General features: G+C 40.8%; 1 protein-coding gene across 4 annotated transcripts in view; it reads right to left on the reverse strand.

Annotated features, from left to right (window-relative positions):
- The window catches only part of LOC124859975 (amyloid beta precursor protein binding family B member 2), a 63,004-nt gene extending 37,546 nt beyond the window's left edge, over positions 1 to 25,458 (reverse strand). Inside the window, exons 1-9 of one of the 4 annotated variants that reach the window (XM_047352907.1) lie at positions 25,192 to 25,458; positions 22,382 to 22,495; positions 20,569 to 21,866; positions 19,715 to 19,923; positions 15,508 to 15,651; positions 15,207 to 15,292; positions 14,551 to 14,611; positions 12,558 to 12,704; positions 10,309 to 10,436 (exon numbers count right to left, since the gene is read on the reverse strand). In XM_047352907.1, coding sequence (XP_047208863.1) covers positions 10,309 to 10,436; positions 12,558 to 12,704; positions 14,551 to 14,611; positions 15,207 to 15,292; positions 15,508 to 15,651; positions 19,715 to 19,923; positions 20,569 to 21,835 — 2,042 coding nt within the window. In that variant the 5' untranslated portion in view covers positions 21,836 to 21,866; positions 22,382 to 22,495; positions 25,192 to 25,458. The remainder of the gene's footprint in view (positions 1 to 10,308; positions 10,437 to 12,557; positions 12,705 to 14,550; positions 14,612 to 15,206; positions 15,293 to 15,507; positions 15,652 to 19,714; positions 19,924 to 20,568; positions 21,867 to 22,381; positions 22,496 to 25,191) is intronic. The other 3 variants (XM_047352906.1, XM_047352904.1, XM_047352905.1) reach the window with 3 other exon arrangements.
- Positions 25,459 to 25,654: the final 196 nt, after the last annotated feature.

Here is a 25,654-nt window from a genome sequence, read left to right on the forward strand (position 1 = left end):
CCATCAGGAGGACATGTTGCATGTTAATTAAGGTTAGAAAGGCCTTGACATCAGCAAATAAAATCTCATGCAGCACACAGCAGCAGCCAAACCCTCTTGGAAAAACTAACTTCATTGACATAAATGTGAGGAGATTGCAAGAATGTGTTGAGCACTTAAAAATTTATAATACTGGAGGCATGTGTGCCTGCTCTCTTCTCTTCTTTTCTCCTCTATATGCCACAGCTGTCCGCAGAAGGTCAGCAGCTGGGGGGAATAAGTGAGAGCTGAAGGGAATAGGCGAGAGTCCCACTCCTGCCCACTAATGAATATGAATGAAACGTGCAAGCAATGTGTATTTGTAGAAGTGTGGTGTTATGTGTTTGCCCACAATGATGCATTAGTGGGGCAGAGGCGTTGCTTATAATGCAAGAAAGGCAAACATCAAGTCAACGCAAACAAAGAATTAATTGATTTTTAACATCTTTATAGGTGTCCAACACCAAGGATACAAAGCGAAGTAGGTGCGATTCTCTTGTAAAATACCTCAGTCCAGCTTTTTGTTGTTTTTTTGTCATCCTCCTTAAAGGTAAAGTCTGGAATATTTGAAGTGAGGTTCTGTTAAAAGGTTTTGAGCAGTTGATATATTATGTGTATTACATAAATCTCCCAGCAAGGCAGTTGTCAGTATGAGATTCTCAGGGTATAAAAACCTTGATAAAGTCCCAGGCTTTCCATGGTACATCAACAAAAACTTTAAACAAAAATGTACATAAATTTTAATTTCCATCGCTTGACTATACATGTTATTCGTGACTGGAAATATTTCACAATACACAAATTTCAAATAGCTTTCGTTGAGCCAGCTGGTCAGCAGTGCTTAGCAAAAAGTAGGGGAGGGCGGTGTCGCAATAACCAATGGGGTTTAAACAGTAAACTCTCTCGACACTCTCTATGGCATCTCATGACAAGCACTTTGAGCCATAATAACGCTATAATGAACATTTTTAGCAGTTCTGAAAACACTATGTTTACCCGATTAGTTAGTTCTTCTGAAGCTAACAGCTAGCCGGAGACACTTAAAACAATTTCACTCTGAAAAAATATCACAGTAGTTTATTTGAACACTATTTTAAGAATCTTTAAGCTGTCGTGTTTTTATTGGGTAGTAATTTACATACAAACTGATGATTACCTTCCAAGGGAAATGGAAGTCGAAGCTGGTGCACCAGCAATGATCTTCCTGAGCGAAACACCGACTCTACTTAGAATGGCACATGAAAAGTGTTTAAGGTGAGAGTAAATAAGATAAAAGTATAACGATTTTAAAAGCAAAAATATGATAGCATTTAAGCGAACATTGTTTTAAATTTTTTTTTTTTTTTTACAGTGTCTTACTCTGGCTTCAGTAGATAGCTCCTATTTCATCATCATTTAGCATAAATCCAGATTAGCTTGTTTTGGAAGTTGAAGCTAACAGCTCGCCTGAGAGGGACCGAGACAAAAGCACACCTCGGCTGTCTTAAAACAACTCAAATCTCAAAGATGTCATGCAAATTTTATGAATCTTTACACTGTTAGGCAGGTAATTACAAGGAACGTGATTAATATTTTATTATTATTTTTAAACTGCCTTACATTTCTATTAGGTAGGCAATTTCAATGAAAATGCTTCTTATGTTTATCACCTCCTATCTCTCATTTCCTTGTAAAATAACAATTGGCCTCTTGTAAATTAACCCCCAATAGAAATATGATGATGATAAAAGGTTCATTAAAAGGTGTTTATATTAACTCCCATGATGTTTTAGGAGTAGGAGTTGTTTTAAAGTGGTAGAAGCCCACTTTGATCTTTGACCCAATAGGACTAGCTGTAAGCATCAGCCTCTAGGATCTCTATGACCAGATAATTATTTATTAGAGAGTCATCTGCTGCAGGTAAGTTATTAACTGCTCAAAATCTTTCTTACAGAAGCTCACTTTCAAAAATTCTGAACTTTTCCTTTAAACAGGAATTATGAGAACAGGGGAACACCGCGCATGCAGGAGGATACATACTTTCACTCAACTCTTCATATATCCTCACTAAAACTATCAGGCAGCAAAATGAGAAGCAAATGCCAAAAATAGGAGCACTCACTCTCCGACACACTAAAAAATAAGCCAAGTCTAATATCAAACAGCTCCAAAGAGCCATGACGAACACTTTGAAAAGCCCCCGCAGCACAGCCTATTTAATCTTGTCTTTCTCAAGCATGCCTCTGCTTACTTGGTCTCTTTCCCATGTATCTAACTCCCTCAGCATCTTGGTCTTGCCTCAGCAGCTGCAAGCCAAGAGCCAGCATCACTGTACCCGACGGCTAAACAAAGTGAGAGAAAGAGTTAAAGAGAGTAGACACAGCAGGACCATCTAAGGAGTAAATGGGTAAAAATAAAATGCCTCCAAATACCAGCACATCTATGAAGTCAGAATCAACAGAGAGGAAAGAGGGATGGATAAGGAGAAGGATGACTGAACTACATGGAGTACTCACACTGGCGGACATCCTCACCCAGATAGTGACAACTACTTTCCTGTCCTCGTTAGCTCCACAAGCAATGTCACACTGCTTCAGCCCCTTTGCCGTAGATCCCCCAGGGTAAATCTCTTCCTTATGCTTCTTCTCTTTTTCTTTCTCTTTTTCCTCCCTTATTTAGTCCTCTGGGGCTCCTTTCCCCAGTTCTCTTCCCCTCCCCCTGCTACTTCTCCTCCCCTTGCCTCAGATACACCTTTCCTCCCCCTTTTTCTACTCCTTGGTCCTCGACTCTCGCAGTCCGAAGAATCTCCAACGAAGTCCTGGTGTGTCCACGTCAGTGCAAGCAGGGAAGGATCTCTCTCTCTCCAATGCACGCTTTCTGTTCTGTTTGTCTTTAGTATCTGTTCTTCTTCTTTCCTCCTGTCCCTCCCTCTCTTGCCTTACTGAAACTGGGGGAAAAACTGAGAATCCGTCTCTCTAACTAAAGTGCAACAGCGGGAGAAACAAAGAGAGGCAGATGGAAGAAGAGGCAACGGTTTACAGCCAATGGCAAAAGAGGGGAGTCTGACAAGAACGCTGGAGACAAAGAGTGGAAATAGCAGGAGAGCATTACAGACAGAATGATGGGATTGTGAAGTGGGGTAAAACACACACACACACACACACACACACATAGAGAGAGTGCTCCAGATATAGACCTATGACTTCATCAATTCAAACTCACATGCAGATAGACGCACATACATGTATATGTGAAAACACGTTTGGGTGCAACCAGGCGTGCACCAGTGAGACTTGCTGAGTGCTACAAATATAGCTTCATGACTTCATCGAGGTGCAAACCCCTCCTCCTCCTCCCCCTGGCATCGCCCCACCCTGTTCTAGAGGCTGGGGGACTCATTCATATTGAATCGAGCTGCAGGAGAGACAGAGGGAGCACGATTGGGATCAGACTGGGAATATCCTTCAGATGGGTGGATACAGGAGGAGACAGAAGATCACAAGAGAGATGAAGGATAATGCAAAAAGGGGGAGGTTGTCCTTTGGGCTCTCTTTAAAAAACATGTTTGATTTCTACAATTTCTGTTGTTTAAATGTTATGCCTACTTTTATGAGTTTTTTTCTCCTGACTTCCTCTTTAATTTTGTGTATGTTCAATAAAATCTAAAAAGTTTTTTGTTTTTCTCGGCAGCCACGTTTTATCTGCCACATCATCAAACCAGTGTTGTGCTTTCAAACTTGTCCAGTACAAGATAATATGAAGGATGGACATGGATGCTTTATCAATCATCACACCATCTTGGGTTTTGCGTTTCGTGTCTGTTTCTAAAAATCAAGATAAAATTTAGGTTGGAATTAAGGTCAGGACCATAAATGTGTGGCTTTTAATGCTGGAAATTGCTATTAAAACATATTTCTGACTGTATGTTGCAACAAATATTCACATAATCGGAATAACCTAACAATAAAAACAACAGTGAAGTTAACATCCACATGTAATGTAAAACTCTTATGTCATCAGTTTACTAAAAAACATAGCAAAAATATTGACCCACAATGTAAAATGCTCAATTAAATTTTAAGTGTGGGATCCCACCCACTCAGCTGCCAGGTAAACATTAAATCTGCACTCAGGTAATCCTTTGCCAAGGCCAAATTTAGTTAAAGTGTGCTTTTTTTAGTGGGGTCAGAGAATATGGACAGATTGATAGGAAGATGATTGGAGCTTAATACTGAGCATTCCTGGAAGAAAACCTGTTTAAAACTGAAAAAGACTGGGACAGAGGTTCACCTTCCAGCAGGACAACAAACCTAAACATAAAGCCAGAGTTACAGTGGTGTGGATCAAAGCATATTCCTGAGACATGAACTGAGAATCCGTGCACAGGATGTGTTCACAGCTGTTCTCCATCTATTATGACTGATCTTGAAAAATACCCTGCAAATAATTACTAAACTACCTCAACTTATAGACTACCTTTCTAGTCATATCTACCACTCAAAGTGCCTCTACACTACAAGTCTCATTCACCCAGTCACATTCATACAGTGATATGCAGTACGCAACTTGCAGTCTAGTGGCTTGCCCAAGAATCCTTGACACATGGGACGAAAAGAAGCTGGAAAGAAACTCACAAGATCTGGATTCAAAGACCATTACCTTGCCCACTGATCCACAACATCTCCTATTTCAGTTTCTGGATGTGCAAAGCTGGCAGACACATGACTCGCACCTGGTTCAAAAGGTGTTTCTACAAAGTATCGACTCAGGGGTCTGAAAACATAGTCTTTTCAGATTTGTACAACCCCATTATCAATGAAGGTGGGACATTGTGTAAAATGTAAATAAAAACTAAATACAATGATTTGAAAATCCTGTTCAACTTATATGCAATTGAAGACACAATATAGACAAGATATTTAAATTTCAAACTGATAAACTAAACTGATTTTTTTGCGAATATTCACTCATTGTGAATTTGATGCATTCCCAAGCTGGGACAAGGTAACAAAAGTAAAGTTGAGGAATGCTCAAAAAACACCTGTTTGGAATAATCCACAGGTGAACAGCTTAATTGGATTGGGTATAAAAGGAGCATCCCCGAAAGGGTCAGTTGTTCACAAGCAACAATCGGGCGAGGTTCACCACTTTGTGTACACTGTGTGAGCCAAAAGTTCAACAGTTTAGGAATTTAGGGATATCATCATCTGCAGTCTATAATATTATCAAAAGATTCAGTGTATCTGGACAAATCTCTGCACAAAAGCTTTAAGGCCAAAAACCAATATTGAATCAGAGAAGCTTTATTGCCAAGTACGTTTTTGGACATACAAGGAATTTGTTTTGGCATAGTCAGTGCAATACAATACAAATTAAACAGTATAAACATATCTACAATATAATATAAATATATGTGCACAGTTTTAAGTGAGTGAGAGTAAATGTAGAGCAGTATAAGATGCGAGAGCAATACAACAGTGCAGGTGATCATTGTGCAAGTATGGCAGTGCAAGTAAAGCAGGAGTCCAAGCTGAGCGTTAATGTAACGCATAGAGTTACAGGTTACAGGGGTCCTGTCAGCAAAAAAAAAAAAAAATAAGAGGAGGAGGAGGAGGAGGGGTCGGGGGGAGTGTCAAGTGTGGTTTCCGGGCTTTGTTAACAAGGCTGGTGGCAGATGGGAAAAAACTGTTCTTGTGGCGTGAGGTTTTGGTCCGGATGGACCGCAGCCTCCTGCCAGAGGGGAGAGTTTCAAAGAGTCTGTGACCGGGGTGGGAGGGATCAGCCAGAATCTTCCCTGCCCGCTTCAGGGTCCTGGAGGTGTACAGTTCCTGGAGCAACAGTAGACTGCAGCCAATCACCTTCTCAGCAGACCGAATGACACGCTGCAGCCTGCTCTTATCCTTGGCTGTAGCAGCGGCGTACCAGATGTTGATGGAGGAGGTGAGGATGGACTCAATGATGGCTGTGTAGAAGTGCACCATCATAGTCTTTGGCAGGTTGAATTTCTTCAGCTGCCGCAGGAAGAACTTCCTCTGCTGGGCTTTCTTGATGAGGGGCCTGATGTTTGGCTCCCACTTGAGATCCTGGGAGATGATGGTTCCCAGGAAGCGGAAAGATTCCACAGTGTCAATTGTGGAGTCACAGAGGGTGATGGGGGCAGGTGGGGCTGGGTTCTGCCTGAAGTCCACAACCATCTCCTCTGTCTTTAGAGCGTTGAGCTCAAGGTTGTTCTGGCTGCACCAGTCCAACAGATGGTCCCCCTCCCATCTGTACGCAGACTCATCACCATCAGAGATGAGTCCGATCAGGGTGGTGTCGTCCGCAAACTTCAGAAGCTTGACAGACTGATGACTGGAGGTGCAGCTGTTGGTGTACAAGGAGAAGAGCAGAGGAGAGAGAACACAGCCTTGGGGGGAACCGGTGCTGATGGTCAGGGAGTCAGAGACGTGCTTCCCCAGCCTCACGCACTGCTTCCTGTCAGACAGGAAGTCAGTGATCCACCTGCAGGTGGAGTCGGGCACACTCAGCTGGGAGAGCTTCTCCTGGAGCAGAGCTGGGACGATGGTGTTGAAGGCAGAGCTGAAATCCACAAACAGGATCCTGGTGTAGGTTCCTAGGGAGTCCAGGTGCCGGAGGATGAATTGAAGGGCTAGGTTGACTGCATCATCTATAGACCTGTTGGCTCTGTAGGCAAATTGCAGGGGGTCCAGGAGGGGGTCGGTGATGTCTTTTAGGTGTGAGAGCACAAGGCGCTCAAAGGACTTCATCACCACAGAGGTCAGGGCGACGGGTCTGAAGTCATTAAGCCCTGTGGTCCTTGGCTTCTTGGGAACAGGGACGATGGTGGAGGACTTGAAGCAGGCTGACACATGACATGTCTCCAGTGAGGTGTTAAAAATGTCTGTGAAGACTGGAGACAGCTGATCAGCGCAGTGCTTCAGGCTGGCTGGTGAGACAGAATCCGGTCCAGCAGCTGTCCGGGGGTTCTGTCTCCTGAAGAGTTTGTTGACATCCCTCTCCTGGATGGAAAGAGCTGTCCCTGGCGTGGGTAGGGGGCTGGTGGGGGGAAACTTCAGGGTGGGGTTTGGATGTGCCAAGGCCCCTCTTGAGGTTGGGGAGGTGGGGGTGGTGGATTGTGGCTGCAGGTGTTAGGGGGGCGTCGTGGGGGATGGTTGCAGGACTGTCCCTTTGTCTTTCAAAGCGGCAGTAGAACTCGTTCAGGTCGTTGGCGAGGCGTCGGTCGTTGATGGAGTGGGGGGCTTTCGGCTTGTCGTTGGTGATCTGCCTGAGCCCTTTCCAGACAGACGCAGAGTCGTTGGCTGGGAACTGGTTTTGGAGCTTCTCAGAGTACAGTCGTTTGGCCTCTTTCACTGCCTTGCCAAACTTGTACTTCGTCTCTCTGTATATGTCTTTGTCCCCACTCCTGAAGGCCTCTTCCTTCTGAGTTTGGCTGTGAACCAGGGTTTATCGTTGTTGTAACTCACCCTGGTACATGATGGTACACAGCTGTCCTCACAGAAGCTGATGTAGGAAGTCACAGCCTCTGTGTACTCGTCCATGATGTCCATGTCCATGATCTTCGATCCCTCAGGAAACATTGCATTAAAAACTGACATGATTCTGTAATAAATGTCACCACGACAGCTTAGGAACACTTCAGAAAACCATTGTCAATTAACAAGTTAAAACTTCACAATGCAAAGCAAAAATGGTAAACATGCCCCTGTCCCAGCTTTTCTGGAACATGTTGCAAGCATCAAAATAAATATTTGTGAATATTTGCGAAAAAAACCCCCAATAACTTTTATCAGCTTCAGCATTGAATATCTTGTCTTCGTAGTGTATTCAATGACATATAGGTTGCACAGGATTGCATTGTATTCTGTTTTTATTTAAGTTTTACACAATGTCCCAACTTCACTGGATTTGAGGTTGTACTTGTAAAACAATGTGAAAACCATGTATTATTTTCCTTCCAGGTCACAATGCATTGTTTTATGTTTGTTTATCACATACAATCCCGGTAAAAATCCAATGAGGTTAGGGGTTGTGAGACAACCAAATGCGAAATATTTCAAGGAATATGAATACTTTTGTCAGGCATTGTCAGCTTTTCAGTATGAACAAACCTTGATGACAATGCCCTCTAGTGGCAGGTCTAAGCAGTTGAAACTTGAATTCAAACATGCCATCATTTTGTCTGATATACTGCGACACAAATGCACAAAGCACTCCACGCAAGACAACCAAGCCTTTCAGACGGATCAAAGTGATGAAGGATTTGTGTAATTTAAAAACAAGACCTTAAAGGATCGCTTATTTCTCCTGACTCAGCTCTAAGAGAAGCAGAAGTCTGGTGTGTAAACATTTAACATATATATGTATATATATATATATATATATATATATATATATACATATATATATATATATATATATATATATATATATATATATATATATATTACAGACAGACAGACAGACAGATAGATAGATAGATAGATAGATAGATAGATAGATAGATAGATAGATAGATAGATAGATAGATAGATAGATAGATAGATAGATAGATAGATAGATAGATAGATAGATAGATAGATAGATAGATAGATAGATAGATAGATAGATAGATAGATAGATAGATAGATAGATAGATAGATAGATAGATAGATAGATAGATAGATAGATAGATAGATAGATAGATAGATAGATAAATGCCTCAAGTAAAGCACTGAGTATAGGGAGTTAGACTGTGGGTTTTACATTTTAGTTGGGAGGGGGAGGATGAACAGAGTGGCAGTTATAATGTTAGAGGAGAAAGAGATCACAGTGAGGAAGTAAAGCATAAGAGTCCTGGTTTGACCCTCTCTTCCTCCTCCTCCTCTTCCTGCAGCTTTTATACGCTGTATCCATTACCCCTTCTGAAAGTCCTCTGAGATGTTAGATGGTGGGGGGGCTTTTCTTTTTTTCGTTTTTCCTCTTTATCTCCTTTGCACACAAGTGGCTAATGTTGCGGCAGTATCCAAAAAGGAGAATAAAAGGATGAAGAGAAGGAGAGAGAAGAGGATGGATAAAAGAGGTGGAAACAGAGCAGTGTTTTAAAGATGAAGAGAGCAACAAAAAAAGAGTAAAATGACAATATGGATTTCACACAGATGGTATTTTACCTCAATTTTCACCTGATTCCTTTAAGACCAGACACCAAACATGGACAGCTTCTCTAATTTGTAAGATCACTGTGTGGCAGATCTTTAACAAGGCTTTAAAGGGTTTCACATTCAGCTAAAAGATTTTCTTTGGACCTCTACGCTCGGATAAGGGATGTTTACATCAATGACACTGGCCTTCAATGTGTTTTGCAGGATTCACAGATGACTGAAAGATGTATTCTGTTTTTCATAAATGTTTTATTTTGTTTTTTGATATTCTGCCAGTTGTAAAACACCTTGATCACTTCTTGTTTCAAATGTGCTTTATAAATAAATTGACTTGACATGTCAATGACTCATCTGTTGTTGAACTTATTAGATCAAGACATTATGTGTTGCTTTTTGAAGTTTTTTAGCCTACCTCCTGTTGTTTTTAGCCTACCTCTTGTTTAAGTGACATTGATTCTAATGGTCTGCAGGTAATTAGGCCCTGGTGTGTCTATTAATATTGCTTAAAAAATGTGGTTAATTGCAGTTAATTTATGATTTAATTTATGACACTAAATACTGTCTGAAAAATGAGAATTTATATTGTGTATACAGGATTGTTTTAACATTGACAATTCTGTGGAGGTGATTTCTGTTATTTATAAAGTTAAGCTCTTCCACATCAATAAATGTGAGGAAATTGATTTTTTTTCTGCTTGTGAATAGGAATATGTTAATAATATAGATCTGTCAATAAAACAAAAGGGTTGTGAGTAAAATCAATCAAATTAACCAAGTGCAAAAATAATTTTGATGTAAAAACCCGACATTTTATGCACACATAATATTTTTATGCATATAATGTACACTAATGCAGGTAGTTTTTTAAAAGCATACAAGCTTTGTTACACTGCTTATTTTTCCAGCTGCAGTCTAACAAATTATGTAGAAAATCTGCCATTTTACCAACTGACCATGGCAGTATATTTTACAAGGCAGCAACACAGCTGAATCCAACATCTTATAATAGGTATCGCTTTAAAGTTAATAGTAGTCATTTATTTAAAGCCTTTTTAGAGAATTGTTTTGCATTATACTGTGCTGCGTGCAAGTACCCAAACTGAATCCTGAAAATGATTCCATTCAAATAAAAAACTCTGGTATGTCATCCTACCTGTCGTGGTCTCGTCCGACGCCCCATACACGAATGCTGCTGATTGGCTGAGAGTGGAGCAAGCTGCGATCATCTGGGTCAACCAGAGTTAACATGCGATCTTGAAGCACTAAGAGCATGCCTTTACCCTGAAACAATGCACAGAGGAACATTCTCAAACTGCTGACCGAAACTGATTTGAGTTTCTAAATGATAAAGAAAAGAAGCAGGTTTTACTCTATCCATATTTTCTGCTTCATAACAGAATAATACGAAGGCATGGTGTTGCAGTTGTTTACTCTTTCAGCTCACAGCAGGAAGGTTCTGGTATTTAGGCTTTTTTCTGTGGAGGTCTCTCTGGGGAGTTGTTCACATTCATGTTGGCCATGTAATATTATCTGGTACAACCTTTTGAAAGATGCCGACTACTTTAAATGTTGCCTTACTACATGATATGAGCTGTTTTCATCAACGACCAGGATGGAGAACAAGGCTACTTTTTGTTTTTTAGTATGACTAGGTCAATGTGATGCCTATTTCTGGGTGTAACATTTACTTTTAATAGGATATGAACATTGAATAACTGTCAACAGTAACTTTACATTAGCAGCTGAAAAAAAACAACTTTTGTGGTGATGCTGCTAAAAACAGTTAAAAACAAAAAAAAGTATCACAGCATTATTTATTTTTTTTATGTAGAAGCTACTATTAGCACTAGAGCATAGCTAGCTGCGATAGGAAGTTAGAAAAAAATTGTTTAATGCTGCAATGAGCCATCGTTTAGAAAAATTATTGTATTTAGTGCTTTTTGGAAGGTGGCAGCCATTTAAGCTTGTTCAGTATTTACTGCATTCAGTGGTCTCAACATTAATATTGCTGAGAATGCTGTTTTAATATTGACAATAAAAAGCAGCCATTATAACGGTTGTTGTCTTATTTTCATTCGCATGTTGACGATGGCAGAAGGCTACAATGTAGTATTTTATGTCACTCATTTCAGAAAGTGAACCTCATATTATTTATATTCATTACATATAGAGTGAAATATTTCAAGCCTGTATTTCATTTAATTTTGATGATATGGCTGACAGATAATGAAAACCTAAAATTCAGACTCTCAGAAAAATACAAACATAAGATCAATTAAAAGGGACAGTTTAAACAGAAATGTCAGGCTTCTAAAACGCTTGCTCATTTCTATGCACTTTATACTTGGTTGGGGGTCCTTTTGCATGAAATCACTCCATCAATGTGGCATGGCAAAGAGGCGATTAGACTGTCGCTCTGCTCAGGTGTAATGGAAGCCCAGGTTGGCTTCAGGTCATCTGCATTGTTGGGTCTTCTTCATGGTGGACCACCGTGAAGAAGATCTGGACCTTTGCCAACTGGTGCCTGCGCAGAATCCCACGGATACACTGGCCAGAGACCATTCGTAACACCGACCTGTGACAGAGAACGCAGCAGAGGCCTATGGAAGAAAAGATCCTGAGGAGACAGTGGGGATAGCTGGGGCACACCCTACGAAAGCCAGGATCCAACATCACAAGACAGGGCATGAGAAAGAGAGGCAGGCCGAGAAACACCTGGAGATGGGATCTTGATGCTGATATCAAACGTTCAGACCTGGGCTGGGGACAACTAGTGGTGGCAGCACAGGACAGGAGGTGTTGGAGGACTGTCGTCGATGACCTATGCTCCAAGAGGGGCGATAGGCCAAAGTAAGTAAGTAATTTTGTGCCTCAGTATCCTCAGAAATAATAATTAAATATACAAGAAATAAAGGCTTGAAATAATTCATTGTATGAGTAATGAATTTATGTAATATATGAGTCTCACTTTCTGAAATGAGTAACAAAAAATATTTAACTTATTCACTCTAATTTTTTTTAGATGTTGCTGTTTTACCTGGGTATCTCTTGGCCAACATATGTAGTAAATGATAAAGGACTTGAAATAAATATGAAATAAAAAGGGGAGGAAAGGATCAATATTAATACGTAGTTGAGAAGGGGTGGGAATAAATAAACATCTTTTTGAAAATGTTACGTTATAATAATTATTATTACATTGTTATTTTATATCTATATTTTTATGTTATTGTCATTGTATTATTTTCAACATGTTCATAATAAGCAATGGTCATCCTCATCATTATCATCTTCATTAACTGTCTGCTTTAGACTAATCTAGAGGATGCATTTCATGGTTATCTGCATTGTATAAAGTCTCATAAACCCCCATTTAGCACAGACATTTGCTGACACACTGACCTCTCCCCAGACCCCAGCTGAGTCTCTTATATCCCTTCTGCAGTAGGACAGCTGTCTGATGCAGTGGTGGACAGCCACACTGCTCCTCCCCTCACACAGGTCCTGTTCTGCCATCTCCACCCAGCCCAGAGATCGCACTGGAAATGACTGGGAGAACCACAACAAGTTTTATTTAGCTGATCTGTGCTCTTATAGCATGATGCAGCTGTGATGTGTCCATTAATCCCTGGTTGGGCATCACGCACGTGCATCTATAGCAGGATCTTAGCACATAGCTAGGAGACAGCAATGTTATCCAATAAAAAACAAAACGTAAAAACAAATACAGATACAGAATTCACATTAATTTGAGTATTATTGCTCAGATCTGATCCTAGATGGGGTAAATTCAAGTCCACGCACACAATGTCATATATAGACAAATTATATTGACCAGCAGATATTGGATGAAGAAGCAAGCATATTAAATATAAAACACTCCAGGTACTGTACAGATAACTGCCTCTCCAGCAGCTATTTCCATCTCAGCTCTTTTAACTCTCTCCCTTCATCTATCTCACCAAGGAGGGTCCCTCTGCAAAGAAAATGGTTGTTAAAGCCCCTAAAACAAATATGCATACCACAAACAAAAGATTTTCCCCTGTCTTCCACTAACCTAACAATTTTCCCTTTTGTTCTGATTTCTTCTTAATTAAGATTGCACATTCTAATGTAGGTGTCTGTTTTCTCTCTTTCCTCAAGATCACAAACTAAAAAAATGTTTTATTCTAATTTGAACTGAGTTGGAATTGACCAAACGGATGTACTTATGTCAATGTAGATATTACATTTGAAGTTAAAATGTTTGCATTTATGTTATCTCTTTGATTGTTAACTATTGTTATTGTTATTACTTATTACTTTAGTTAAGTGAAGTTTTAGCCTGGCAGTGTTGTCCTTTATCGTAATCTGGTTAAGTACTCGGAATAGTAATAAAGCTACCCCTTCATCTACTGCTCGTTCATCTGTTCCCTGTGTCATACAGACCATCCTTGCTTTCTGCTGGTTTAGTTAATATTCTTCCACAAGGGGGCAGCTAAAACAGTCTTGGCTGGCAAAACAATCTTAACATAATTGATTTTACAAAACTGACCACTAAGTAGTGCTGCAACAACAAGACAGACACAGGGCAACAACAGCAGCACCGAGTGGGATTACGTCATTTCAGATAAAGCCTGGTGATTCCCCTTCTATTAACCGATAAAAAATATATACATATTCTGTTTATCACAATAAATGCTTTAAGTTTTATTACATACTATCGTAATAATAATCATGTGTTGTTTAGTATTAATGGTGTCTTTAAAGTTTCGCTTCATTGGTTTTCATTCACACAATGCTGCAACTTTAAGGAGTTGGATAGAAATCAAATGGTTCACACTAAACCATTTGGAATCTTTAATTTTTAAGCAATATTTAATTTTATGCTTGTAAAGCAACCTTGTGTTGTAGAATTTCATATGGCAATCAAACGTTCACGAGAGCAACCAAAAACTAACAGGGGTGATGGTAGCTGCTTGTGTCATTACACAGATCCCATCTTTAAAACATTTTTTGAAAGGTTATAATGTGATGCCTTTTGAGCTAAGGCTGGTATTTTGGCAGATTATTAAATGTGCTCAGAAGATATGGAAGTTATATGCAATAACACATGACACGGAGCTGGATGGGATTTTCTTCTTTAATCAGCATTCAGTGTTTACAAAAACAATTACTGTTTTCCATCATGAATCACAGGATGGTTTTTAACTTCACACCACCTTTTATTCAAATCAGCCACACCTCTGAAAGTGTTTTTGGGATGCTTCTTTAATACCAAATGTCTTAGTAACTATTTGCCGGATACCTAAGTTAGGTGTAAAACCCTCCAGCTGGTAAGTATCCCCCGAGGTTTGAGGTCTTATTCCTGGAATAATGCGCCAGATTATTTCTGATTGTTGTAGTGTAAGCTTACCATCGCCTCTGGATCAGAGAATGTGCTGTTGAGGTCCACTGTCTCAAGCTGAGCTGAAGGGCTGCAGAGAAATACGACACATAAGTGATACTCTTAATAAAATCTAACTTTACACAAGAAAACCGAAAAAGATATACAGCTTTAGTGTGCAACACAAATGAAAAACTCTAAACATTTTTGCTGTTTACATATAATGCCCTCCAATTTTATTAAAACTTCAAATACATAAACCTTTATTGACTTCCAGCTAACCTAAATGATCTGAGGAGTGTAGAAAAAGGAGTCTCCGTGTCATCCTATTTAAACCTCAGAAAACAAGCTATGGGTTACTAATTGAAAAATGTCTTGACGCTGGCCCCAACTTCAACAAGTAAAGCATAAATTAAAAATTATTCAGTAGTATTTCTTTTGCAGAAGTTGTTCAAAGTGGCAACAAGTGTTTGGTGATTTTGTAAAAACCACAATTTTATTTTAATACACAATTATTTTGCATCACAGAATAAATGTGCTCAAATTAAAGAAAGCTTTTTTCAACATTTGTCAGTGTAAAATTACGCCACTGCGAGAAAAGAATAATTTATTACAAGGCTTTTTACACATCTTTAGCAGGAGTATCAATTATTGTGGAGGGTGCAGTGTATCTGTCTCTAATTTACTTAAGCTTAAGAGAGGCGTAGCGGAGGGTGGCTCCTTCAAATGCTTTAAGACTGGGATCTGGATAAACTGGGTAGTCCTTCAGCTCCTGAAGAAGAAGAACAAATAACAGGATATGGTGGAGGATAAAAGGTCAAGTTCTGACAAAGTTTTAGAAAATGGTTTGGCTTTCCTTACTTTGTCATAACTGACAAAGATTTCATTCATTTTAATTCACTTTGAGACACATTTTTCTTTTCTTTCTTTCTTTCTTTCTTCAAAAGAGCCTTGTTCATATATCATTACATTAAATATCTATCATACTTTTGCTGCGGAGGTGGTGGTGCTGAGAACTGGATTGGGAGAGGAGATGATTTTGGAGGGCGTGGAGGAAGAAGAAGAGGGGGAGGAACCAGACGGGGAGGGGACCGGCTCCACCGAGCTGTCGGACAGCAAACTGCTGGGGCGCTGTAAGAGAGAAAGAAAGGAGAAGATACAACAAAACACAGAGGGCTGCAGCATTAAGACATACAAGGTAACATGGTTCATTAAACAGCACCAGCATCCTACAGCTTAAACTAAAAGCACTATTTTGTGAAATGGTGAAATAGGTTTGACTCATTTTCACTACTTGTGTGTATTTGAGTTTCGTTAATATTTTAGGGAAAAAAACATATCAAAATTTAACTAATTAAGACTCTGGTTTTATAACTTTATATTGTAGATATTTGAGAAGCTAGCGTGTTGGTAAGCACAGAGTTAAACAACATTCTGCAATGGGAGAATATAATATATCATATTGCATCTTACTTTATAATATCAAGAAACATGTCTGGAAACTGAAGTATATTTGAAAAGTTAATGTATTTCAGTAAATCAATTCAAAAAATTTAATATATCTTATAAAGATGAATTACACACAGTGATATATTTTAAACATGTATTTCTGTTAATTATGATTATGGTTTACAACTAATGAAAACCCCAAATTTAGTTCACAGAAATGTTTAATATTAGATAAGATGAATAAAAGATTCTCTAAGGGTTTTAGGTCAGCCCAGTTTGCCGGCCAGTTAAGCACAGATTTATCATTGTCATTAAACCAGGTATTAATACTTTAGGCAGTGTGGGTAGGTGGTAACTCCTGCTGGAGAATGAAATTAGCATCTCAAAAAAGATCGTCAGTAGAGGGAATCATGAGAAGCTCTGAGATTTCCTCTCTTTTTCACCAACTCCATTCTTGTGGCGCTCCTCTCCTGGGCAGCTTGCAGCCCTGAAACATGTATCTTATAGTCTGATTAACAAGGTAGAAGGCGATCGTCTCAAATGGGATCAGTGCCTTTGACAAGATAACTAATGATGTTTCCAGCTTCTCACTGCAATGGCAAATCCCTGTTTATTTTGTATGTCACTGTTTGTGTTTGTCTTTTCAAGTTTAATACAATTTTGAATTTATAATACCGGTAATACAAAATCCTGGTAGATGGCTACAATGACATTGGTCTTCATAAAACACATTGGACCATCACCAGGAAATCGCATGGGTCCAGCATTTGTGCAGTTTTCCTGCTGTGCATAATTACATTTTTACCAAAGAACTGGTCAATAACACAATACCAGGAGATTTGGGGCAAGGCCTTACTGTCTTATAATTTTGTCATACTGGTAATTCACAGTATTTCTATTCAGAATTAAGAAAATTATAAATCACAATGATCATATGTGAAATATGTTGCTGACCACTGCATCAACGGGGAAGTAAGCATTTTATACAAGGCTGTGAAAAAGTATTTGCCACTTGAAATATTTAAGCTGTTATCCTTTTTTTTTTTCACTCATAGATGTTTCAGATCATCAGTCAAATTTTATATCAGACCAGAGCTAATACAAAATTTCATTTTCAAATAATGATTAACCCGGTGGGTTTGATGTTATGCTTTAAATCACTGTTGCGCTGCAAGTGAATTTGAGATTAAGGTCACAAACTGATGGCCGAACATTTACCTTCAGAATTTCCTGCTAGAGAGCAGGATTCACAGTACCATGGCTTTTAGCACATCTGCAAGGTCCCATCTAAGCAGCAAAACAACCATCACACTACCACCACCAGGTTTGACTGTCAGTATAATACAGGTCCTTCTCAAAATATTAGCATATTGTGATAAAGTTAATTATTTTCCATAATGTCATGATGAAAATTTAACATTCATATATTTTAGATTCATTGCACACTAACTGAAATATTTCAGGTCTTTTATTGTCTTAATACGGATGATTTTGGCATACAGCTCATGAAAACCCAAAATTCATATCTCACACAATTAGCATATTTCATCCAACCAATAAAAGAAAAGTGTTTTTAATACAAACAATGTCAACCTTCAAATAATCATGTACAGTTATGCACTCAATACTTGGTCGGGAATCCTTTTGCAGAAATGACTGCTTCAATGCGGCGTGGCATGGAGGCAATCAGCCTGTGGCACTGCTGAGGTCTTATGGAGGCCCAGGATGCTTCGATAGCGGCCTTTAGCTCATCCAGAGTGTTGGGTCTTGAGTCTCTCAACGTTCACTTCACAATATCCCACAGATTCTCTATGGGGTTCAGGTCAGGAGAGTTGGCAGGCCAATTGAGCACAGTGATACCATGGTCAGTAAACCATTTACCAGTGGTTTTGGCACTGTGAGCAGGTGCCAGGTCGTGCTGAAAAATGAAATCTTCATCTCCATAAAGCTTTTCAGCAGATGGAAGCATGAAGGGCTCCAAAATCTCCTGATATCTAGCTGCATTGACCCTGCCCTTGATAAAACACAGTGGACCAACACCAGCAGCTGACACGGCACCCCAGACCATCACTGACTGTGGGTACTTGACACTGGACTTCTGGCATTTCCTTCTCCCCAGTCTTCCTCCCGACTCTGGCACCTTGATTTCCGAATGACATGCAAAATTTGCTTTCATCCGAAAAAAGTACTTTGGACCACTGAGCAACAGTCCAGTGCTGCTTCTCTGTAGCCCAGGTCAGGCACGTCTGCAGCTGTTTCTGGTTCAAAAGTGGCTTGACCTGGGGATTGCGGCACCTGTAGCCCATTACCTGCACACGCCTGTGCACGGTGGCTCTAGATGTTTCTACTCCAGACTCAGTCCACTGCTTCCGCAGGTCCCCCAAGGTCTGGAATCGGCCCTTCTCCACAATCTTCCTCAGGGTCCGGTCACCTCTTCTCGTTGTGCAGCGTTTTCTGCCACACTTTTTCCTTCCCACAGACTTCCCACTGAGGTGCCTTGATACAGCACTCTGGGAACAGCCTATTCGTTCAGAAATTTCTTTCTGTGTCTTACCCTCTTGCTTGAGGGTGTCAATAGTGGCCTTCTGGACAGCAGTCAGGTCGGCAGTCTTACCCATGATTGGGGTTTTGAGTGATGAACCAGGCTGGGAGTTTTAAAGGCCTCAGGAATCTTTTGCAGGTGTTTAGAGTTAACTCGTTGATTCAGATGATTAGGTTCATAGCTCGTTTAGAGACCCTTTTAATGATATGCTAATTTTGTGAGATAGGAATTTTGGGTTTTCATGAGCTGTATGCCAAAATCATCCGTATTAAGACAATAAAAGACCTGAAATATTTCAGTTATTGTGCAATGAATCTAAAATATATGAATGTTAAATTTTCATCATTACATTATGGAAAATAATGAACTTTATCACAATATGCTAATATTTTGAGAAGGACCTGTATTATCTTTCTAAAATGATGAGTTCGTTCTACTTAAGATGTAAGAGAATGAGCATCTTCCAAAAACATGCACTTTTGTTTTGTAAGCCCAAATGTGGTCAGCAGTGGTTTTTATCAGCAGTTATTTTCAGTCTGGGACTCTACCAAGGAAGGCATTTTGGCCCAGTCTCTTTCTTATTCTTGAATCCTAAAAATTGACTTCAACTGAGGCAAGGAGGCCTGGGCTGCTTTAGATGTTATGTGTTCTTTTGTGCCATCATGGATGTATCGTCAATTTACTCTTGTAGTAATTTTAGTATAGAGCAGCCTCTCCCAGGGACCTCTCCTACTGTTCACTGGCTTCTATATTTATGGATAATGACTCTCACCGAGGTTCGCTGGAGTTTCATAGCCTTAGTTCTGCTTTGTAAATATTTCCAGGTTGATTTTTGAATTTCTTCAAATCGGGACATGATGTTTTACTTTTTCAGATCTTTTATCTTACTTCATACTGTCAAACGGGTTCTATTTAAGTGATTTTGTTGTTCAGCAGGTATTGTGAAATTGAACTCAGCTTTCATAAAACTGGGATCAAGGGGGAAATTACTTTTCACATAGCCTATTACTCATAATTATTGAAATCATCGTTTGAACACTGCACTTTTTATTTCCTAAGGTTGTTTTTGTCTGATATTAACATTTGTTTTATGATTTTAAGCATTTAGGTATAATAAAAATAAAACTTTTTCTTACAGCGCTGTGAATATACGAATATGATCAAATTCAGCCTATGATGTCTTGCATCTAACAATCCTCTCACCTCATTTGGTAGCTTCACGGAGTCCTGTGTCTCTTTTAGTGGGTCATGCTCAAAGTCTGGTTCATTTCTAGAAGCGGTCTCTTGGTTTCCAGAGGCAACAGGTCGGTCATACTGTGTAGTGCCAGTGGGAACATGCCAAAAATAGACTTCGGATGAGTCTGAGATCTCCCGCCAGCCTGGGGGCAGATCCCCTTCAGCCCATACATCTGCTGATGGATGGCAAGGACACGATGTTACATATATTACATATGAGCATATCATAGAAACACACACAAAGGAATGATGCTCATAGGTAAGCTCTATAAGGCCATGTAATGCAAGTATATAGTCGATACAAAAAGCCACACACACAAATAAGGATGTAAGGATAAAGTTTAATAATAGTCGGTCTGTTCCTGTTCAGTTTCTGTTGTCAAGACAAACCCTGGGCTCCTACCCTGTAGCAAGGCCCAGCAGTCAACAATCTGTCTTGCTTTCTTTCTCTGCTGGCTTTCTACTTCTCTGTAATATTATCTAGTTAATGTTTTGACATTCATGGCTGAAAATCCCCACCTGCCAAATCCTTCTCAGCTTTTTCACGCCCTTCTCTCTGCAGCATCCATTTCTCTCCCTTGCATTTTGCTCTCTGCACCATAAAGTTGCTCAAGGGGGCCTTAAAGCCTCCAAAAGCACTGCTGTAGTACCTTGCTTAGTTAAAAGGTGTAGGTGTAAAATGAAAGATCAAACTGTTGGTTTGAGGTAAAAGGACAGCGAGCAGATGTGAAAGATGATGTAACTGAGGTATGATTAAAGGCTGAAATAGATAGTCCAATTTTTCTAATAGAACATTGGATAAAAGGATAAACATATCGAACCTGTCTCTTTTGGACTCTGTGGTGAGGGTGACTCTTGGGACAGGGTGGTCCAGCTGGAGTCCTCATCCTCTGATGGTGTGTTAGAAGCCATATCCATTTTTAGGCCCACCTTAGGGCAGCCCGTCTCTGGTTTAGGCTCCTGCAGGGGAGGAGATGCCCAGTTCTTGGTAGGGTTGTGTCTTTCAGCAGCCCTGGCCTGTTTAGGGGAAAACGGTGGGTATTGTTGCAAAAACTGGTTCTCGTTGTTGGGGTGCAGCTCCACTTTGATCACCCGGGGCTGGGAGTTTCGAGGAGGCTTTGCAGGACTACGTGGACTCACTTGGACTTGGGGAGATAGCTCCTCTCGGACTGGTACTGGGGCTTGATTATGGAGGTGGTTAAAGTTGTCTGGAACCCACTCTGGGCTGCTTGCAGAAGAGGAGGAGGTAGAGGAAAGGGGTGCTTCAACTACCACTGGCAGCAGGGGCTGTCTTTGTGTTGGGGTGGGTTCGTCTTCCTCCTCATCTTCCTCCACCACTGGGTCCACGTTATCCTTTTCCTCGTGACAGTTTTGCTTGCTACTGATCTTCTCCTCCTTCTGCCTGTCTCTCTCTTTAGCAGGGCTATCCGGTTCCTTTTCTGAGGATGGCAGCTGCTTCTCCTCCTCCTCCTTGCCCTCTTTGTTTTCCCAACTGGGGTCCAGGTCCCAACATTTACCATGGTACTCCAAAAAGCTTTTGGTTCTTCTACGAAAAGGAGGAAGTTGTGAGTTGTCTTTCCCAAATTCTAGCCAATCTGACGTAGGATTATTGAAGAGATCATTGTGAATTTTGTCCACAGTATTGGCCCTGCTCAGCTGTAGCTGCTGGCTCTCGGCTCGCCTCTGCATGTTGGCTCCATTCTTGGCCAGTTTGGGGTTAGTTGTGTTAAAGGAGGAGGAGGATGAAGTAGAGGAGGAATAGAGGGCAGAACTGGATGAAGACTTGGTTGGGAGACCCCTGCCTCTGGTTACATTTTGGTACTTAGAGGACAAAGCCAGGTTGTCACTTATACCCATGGCGCTCCGCACACTGGTCATTGCATACCTCTGACGGCTCTTGGGCAAGGTGGCCGAGCTCCCGGTTTCCATCGACTCCTTGATGACGTCGCGGCCAAGCAGCTGGTTGTAGGATGAACGTAGACTAAGGGAAGTGGGAGGGGTGGCTGACGGTGTACTGCGATTCGCCAGACCCACAGTGGAGGGGGAGGAGCCAGAACGTGAGAGGGGAGAGGTTTGTACTGACATCATGTCTGAATAGAAATATGCAGCAAAGGTTAAGCTGTTGGGAGAGGAAAAGCAGAAATAGGAGTGTCAACTGAGTTTAAGCACCAACTTTATGCAAGATGAAGATATTGATGACTCAAAAACATTTTTAAATTACCATATTAAAGAAATATAAATATCATATACGGGTCAACTTAAAGGTCATCTTTAGTCCTGTTTCACTGCAGACCTCTGTAATGCAGAGTACTCTAATCCTAACACATGGTGTGACGATGTAGAAAAATATAAATTGGCTAAAATTTACATTGGCAGGTTATAGCTTTCCAAAATCGGTGGTTGGTAATTAGCCATAACATCTCTTATCGGTACATTTTCAATTATTAATTCAGTTCTCGATTTTGCATCTAACTGACTGCTGCTTGAATATTCTTCAAAAGACTTTATCAAGAGACTGTAGAGCCTGTAAAAAAAGAAGTGTTTGAAAAAACAGCATCAAAGTCACAAAGTTAAAATAGACATAAATGATAACCAGAATGAGTCAGACCCTCGATCCATTCAATCAGAACTCACTTTCAAAGTGGGAGCTGAGGTGTAAAGCTGGTCTGTAGGGAAAAGAGGTGCCAGCCAGCTCCTGCTAACTAGCTGTCTCTTTTATCTCTGGGTGGATCAGCTCTGCCATGCGGACTACAGATGGATTGAAGGCAACAAAGAGAGTGACAGAAAATCATTTCAGTCAAAGATGTGACACATACAGAATGTGGGTTGTACCATTAACTAACCCTGCGGTAACCCCTTTGAAAAGAAGACAGGTAAACATGTCCAGGCATGCAAGCCAAACGGATAAATATCCTTCCACCTAATCACAAAAAACCCCGCCTCGAACATTGCTGCAGTCATCATGGCCATTTTGACTTCGAGAAATGGAAAACTCAAACACAGCAGATTTTAAAGCATGATATGGTCATGGGAAAAGAACAGGGGGAGAATTTAAACAAGGGCAGAATATCTAGACAGTGCATTATGCTGCTGCGGGCCCTCTATCTGCTCCTCTCTGCCTGGGTGGTGACCCTGTTGTCCCCCTCAGCCACACAACAACCTGTTAGTGCTGAATCTGTGTTCATCTGCAGGTCTGTGTATCTGTGCCTCAAACATAAAGTCAACAGGTTCAAACTACCTGCATCGAGGTGTCCTATGTCACAACAAAATCATTATTGTAATGCAACATTAAATACTAATTAAGTCAGCAGGCCAACTCTTGACTCTAGACTTAAAAATAATATGTACAATTTTTACACAATGATACACAAAGAATAAAAAGCTTTAATACTCTAAATCTGGCTGTTCTGTGAAAGTCTCAGCATATTTTCAGAGAATGTTAGTGACAGTGTCATGAAGACCAAGGAACACAGCAGATAGGTCAGGAATAAAGTCATGGAGAAGCTTAAAGTAAAGTCGGTTTACAAAACAATTTCCCAAGCTTTCAACTCCCATGGAGCACTGTTTATACCATGACCTGAACTGGGAAAGAGTATGGCTAAACTGCAAACGTACCACAACATGGCCATTCATCTAAACTGACAAGCTAGATAAGGCCAGATGATCAGAGAAGCAGGGCCGATGGTAACTCTAGAGGAGCTGCAGAGATCTATTGACAGGACACAAATCTGATCTTTATATGTGTGGCACAAAAAATGCTATTGTTGAAACAAAGCCATAAGAAGTCCTGTTAGGAGCTTGCTTCAAGCCATGCAGAGGATTCAGCAAACATGAGAGATGGTCTAAACACTGCACTTCACCCTCACCTCAACTGATCAATGTTAATGGGAAAATGGATGGAACTAAATACAGGTCGATCCTAAAAGAAACCCGTTAGAGGCTGCAAGACACTTCACACGGGGGGTGTAGGTTCTCCTTCTAGCAGGACAACCCAAAACATACAACCAGAGCTTCACCAGAATGGTTTAGATCAAAGCATATTATAAAAGTTTTAAAATGGCCTACTCAAAGTCTAGACCTAAATCTAACTGAGAATCTGTGGCAGTTATACCCCAAAGGGCTTGCAGGTGAAATAACAGTGAATGTTGGTTCTACAAAGTATTGACTTTGGGGTCTGACCACAAATGTGAAATCATGGAACCATTTTCTGATTTTTATTTGCAGGTAAATTTAAAACCCCTATTTTCTTTCCACTTTACAATTATGCCCTGTTTTGTGCTGGTCTATCAGTTAAAATCCCAATAAATTACATAGAGTTTTTGGTTTCAGGTCATATTTTTTTTTTTTTAAAGTTCAAGAGGTATGTTCAAGGGGCCTTGTGTTTAGTAAATTGCACAAATCCATAAAATAAAAATGGATATGTGATTAGTAAAAACTCTTTCAAGTTCACATTGTTACTGATCAGGCAGACAAACAGCATCACCAACACACAAACAGCAGCCTATTCCACCTGAAGCCCTCCCCTCAGCGATGCAGCCAGGCCTCTGGTAGCTATGGGCAAAGTGGGGCAGAAACAGGATGCAGGGGGAGAGGAAGAGAAAGGATGGTTATTAGAGGGAGAAAGAGAGCAGAATGACACAGCAGTTTGCAGGACAGTGGGACACAGTCAACACAATGAGGCTGTTATGTTTCCTGCAAAGTCGTCCTAAATAAATCTGCTGTGCATCGTGACAGGGGAAGTTATTCAGGAGAGAGGAAAGATGTTACCAGCAGAATCATTGAATATTATCTCTTAGTCTAAGTTTTAATGCGTTCAGAGTGCAACTTCCATTCGAAATTAAGTGTAAAAGGATAATTTCCCATTGGTCATCATGACCCTTCTCACAAATTTACGTGAAAAGCAATATCTATGCAAACTCTATAATCTTCCCAATAATTGTGGAGAAAAACATCAAAATCTGCTGTTGTTGCGTATGACGCCTGATCAATTTGCACACGCACGGGTGTTTTCACCTGAGGATTTTATGAGCTCATTTCAGAACCAGTCTTGATACATTTTACAGGAAACCAGCTGGTAATTATGTGTCTCCTCCCTAAACTCTGCTTCTGGAAGAAAAACAAATGCAACAGATGAAAGCACAAGCTGGGGAGAAATTGAACTTGCAAAAGTCGATGATGTCATGGGTGGAGTATTCCTGCGCCTGATTTTCTTGCAGCCTCCATAAACTCCCTCCTTGATAAACCAGAGACAGTCTCATTTTATCGGATCTACCTAAGACGTCAATGATGGACAAGTGGAGGTGGTGTTTTAGCGAAATCGAATCTGTTTTTATTGGAGCAGACGTAGCAGGTCTTTCGCATCTCTTCTCTCTCCAGCCCCATCACCACCGCCGCACTGGGAGTGGAACGCATCCCAGTTAGAGCATCTATTTACATCCACTCACCGCTTCTCTCAGCTGTCCGCGCCTCCCTTTCCTTCTCACGACGACAAGACACAAAGTAGTGAGCGGGGCAGGAGTCGAGCGCTGCTTTTAAGTGCCAGCCCTGCCCGTAGCTTTGAGCCGGGCCGCCCGCATCAGATCGCATCACATCATCCCTCCATCCTCACCAGCCCCGCGGCTCGCTGCGCTGCTGGCGGCCGAGCTGTGCGCTCTCTCTCTGCGCCAGAAAATCCCCGGAGCGGCGCGGCGTGGCGCTGTGGAGCTCTCTCTATCGTCCTCTCTCTCTCTGTCTGAGCCAATTGGCCAATAAGAGCCGCGGACCTAGGACGCTGGGAGCACCAGGCGGAGGGACGCAGTCGTAATAATAAATCTACCGGAGTTAGTTTGCAACTCAGGTAATGAAATCACACATCATCGCGCTTACATCACGCAGGACACCAAACAAACACGGCTGATTTTAAAGGGC

Source organism: Girardinichthys multiradiatus, chromosome 23 (genome assembly GCF_021462225.1).
Source record: "Girardinichthys multiradiatus isolate DD_20200921_A chromosome 23, DD_fGirMul_XY1, whole genome shotgun sequence".
Classification (NCBI taxonomy): domain Eukaryota; kingdom Metazoa; phylum Chordata; class Actinopteri; order Cyprinodontiformes; family Goodeidae; genus Girardinichthys; species Girardinichthys multiradiatus.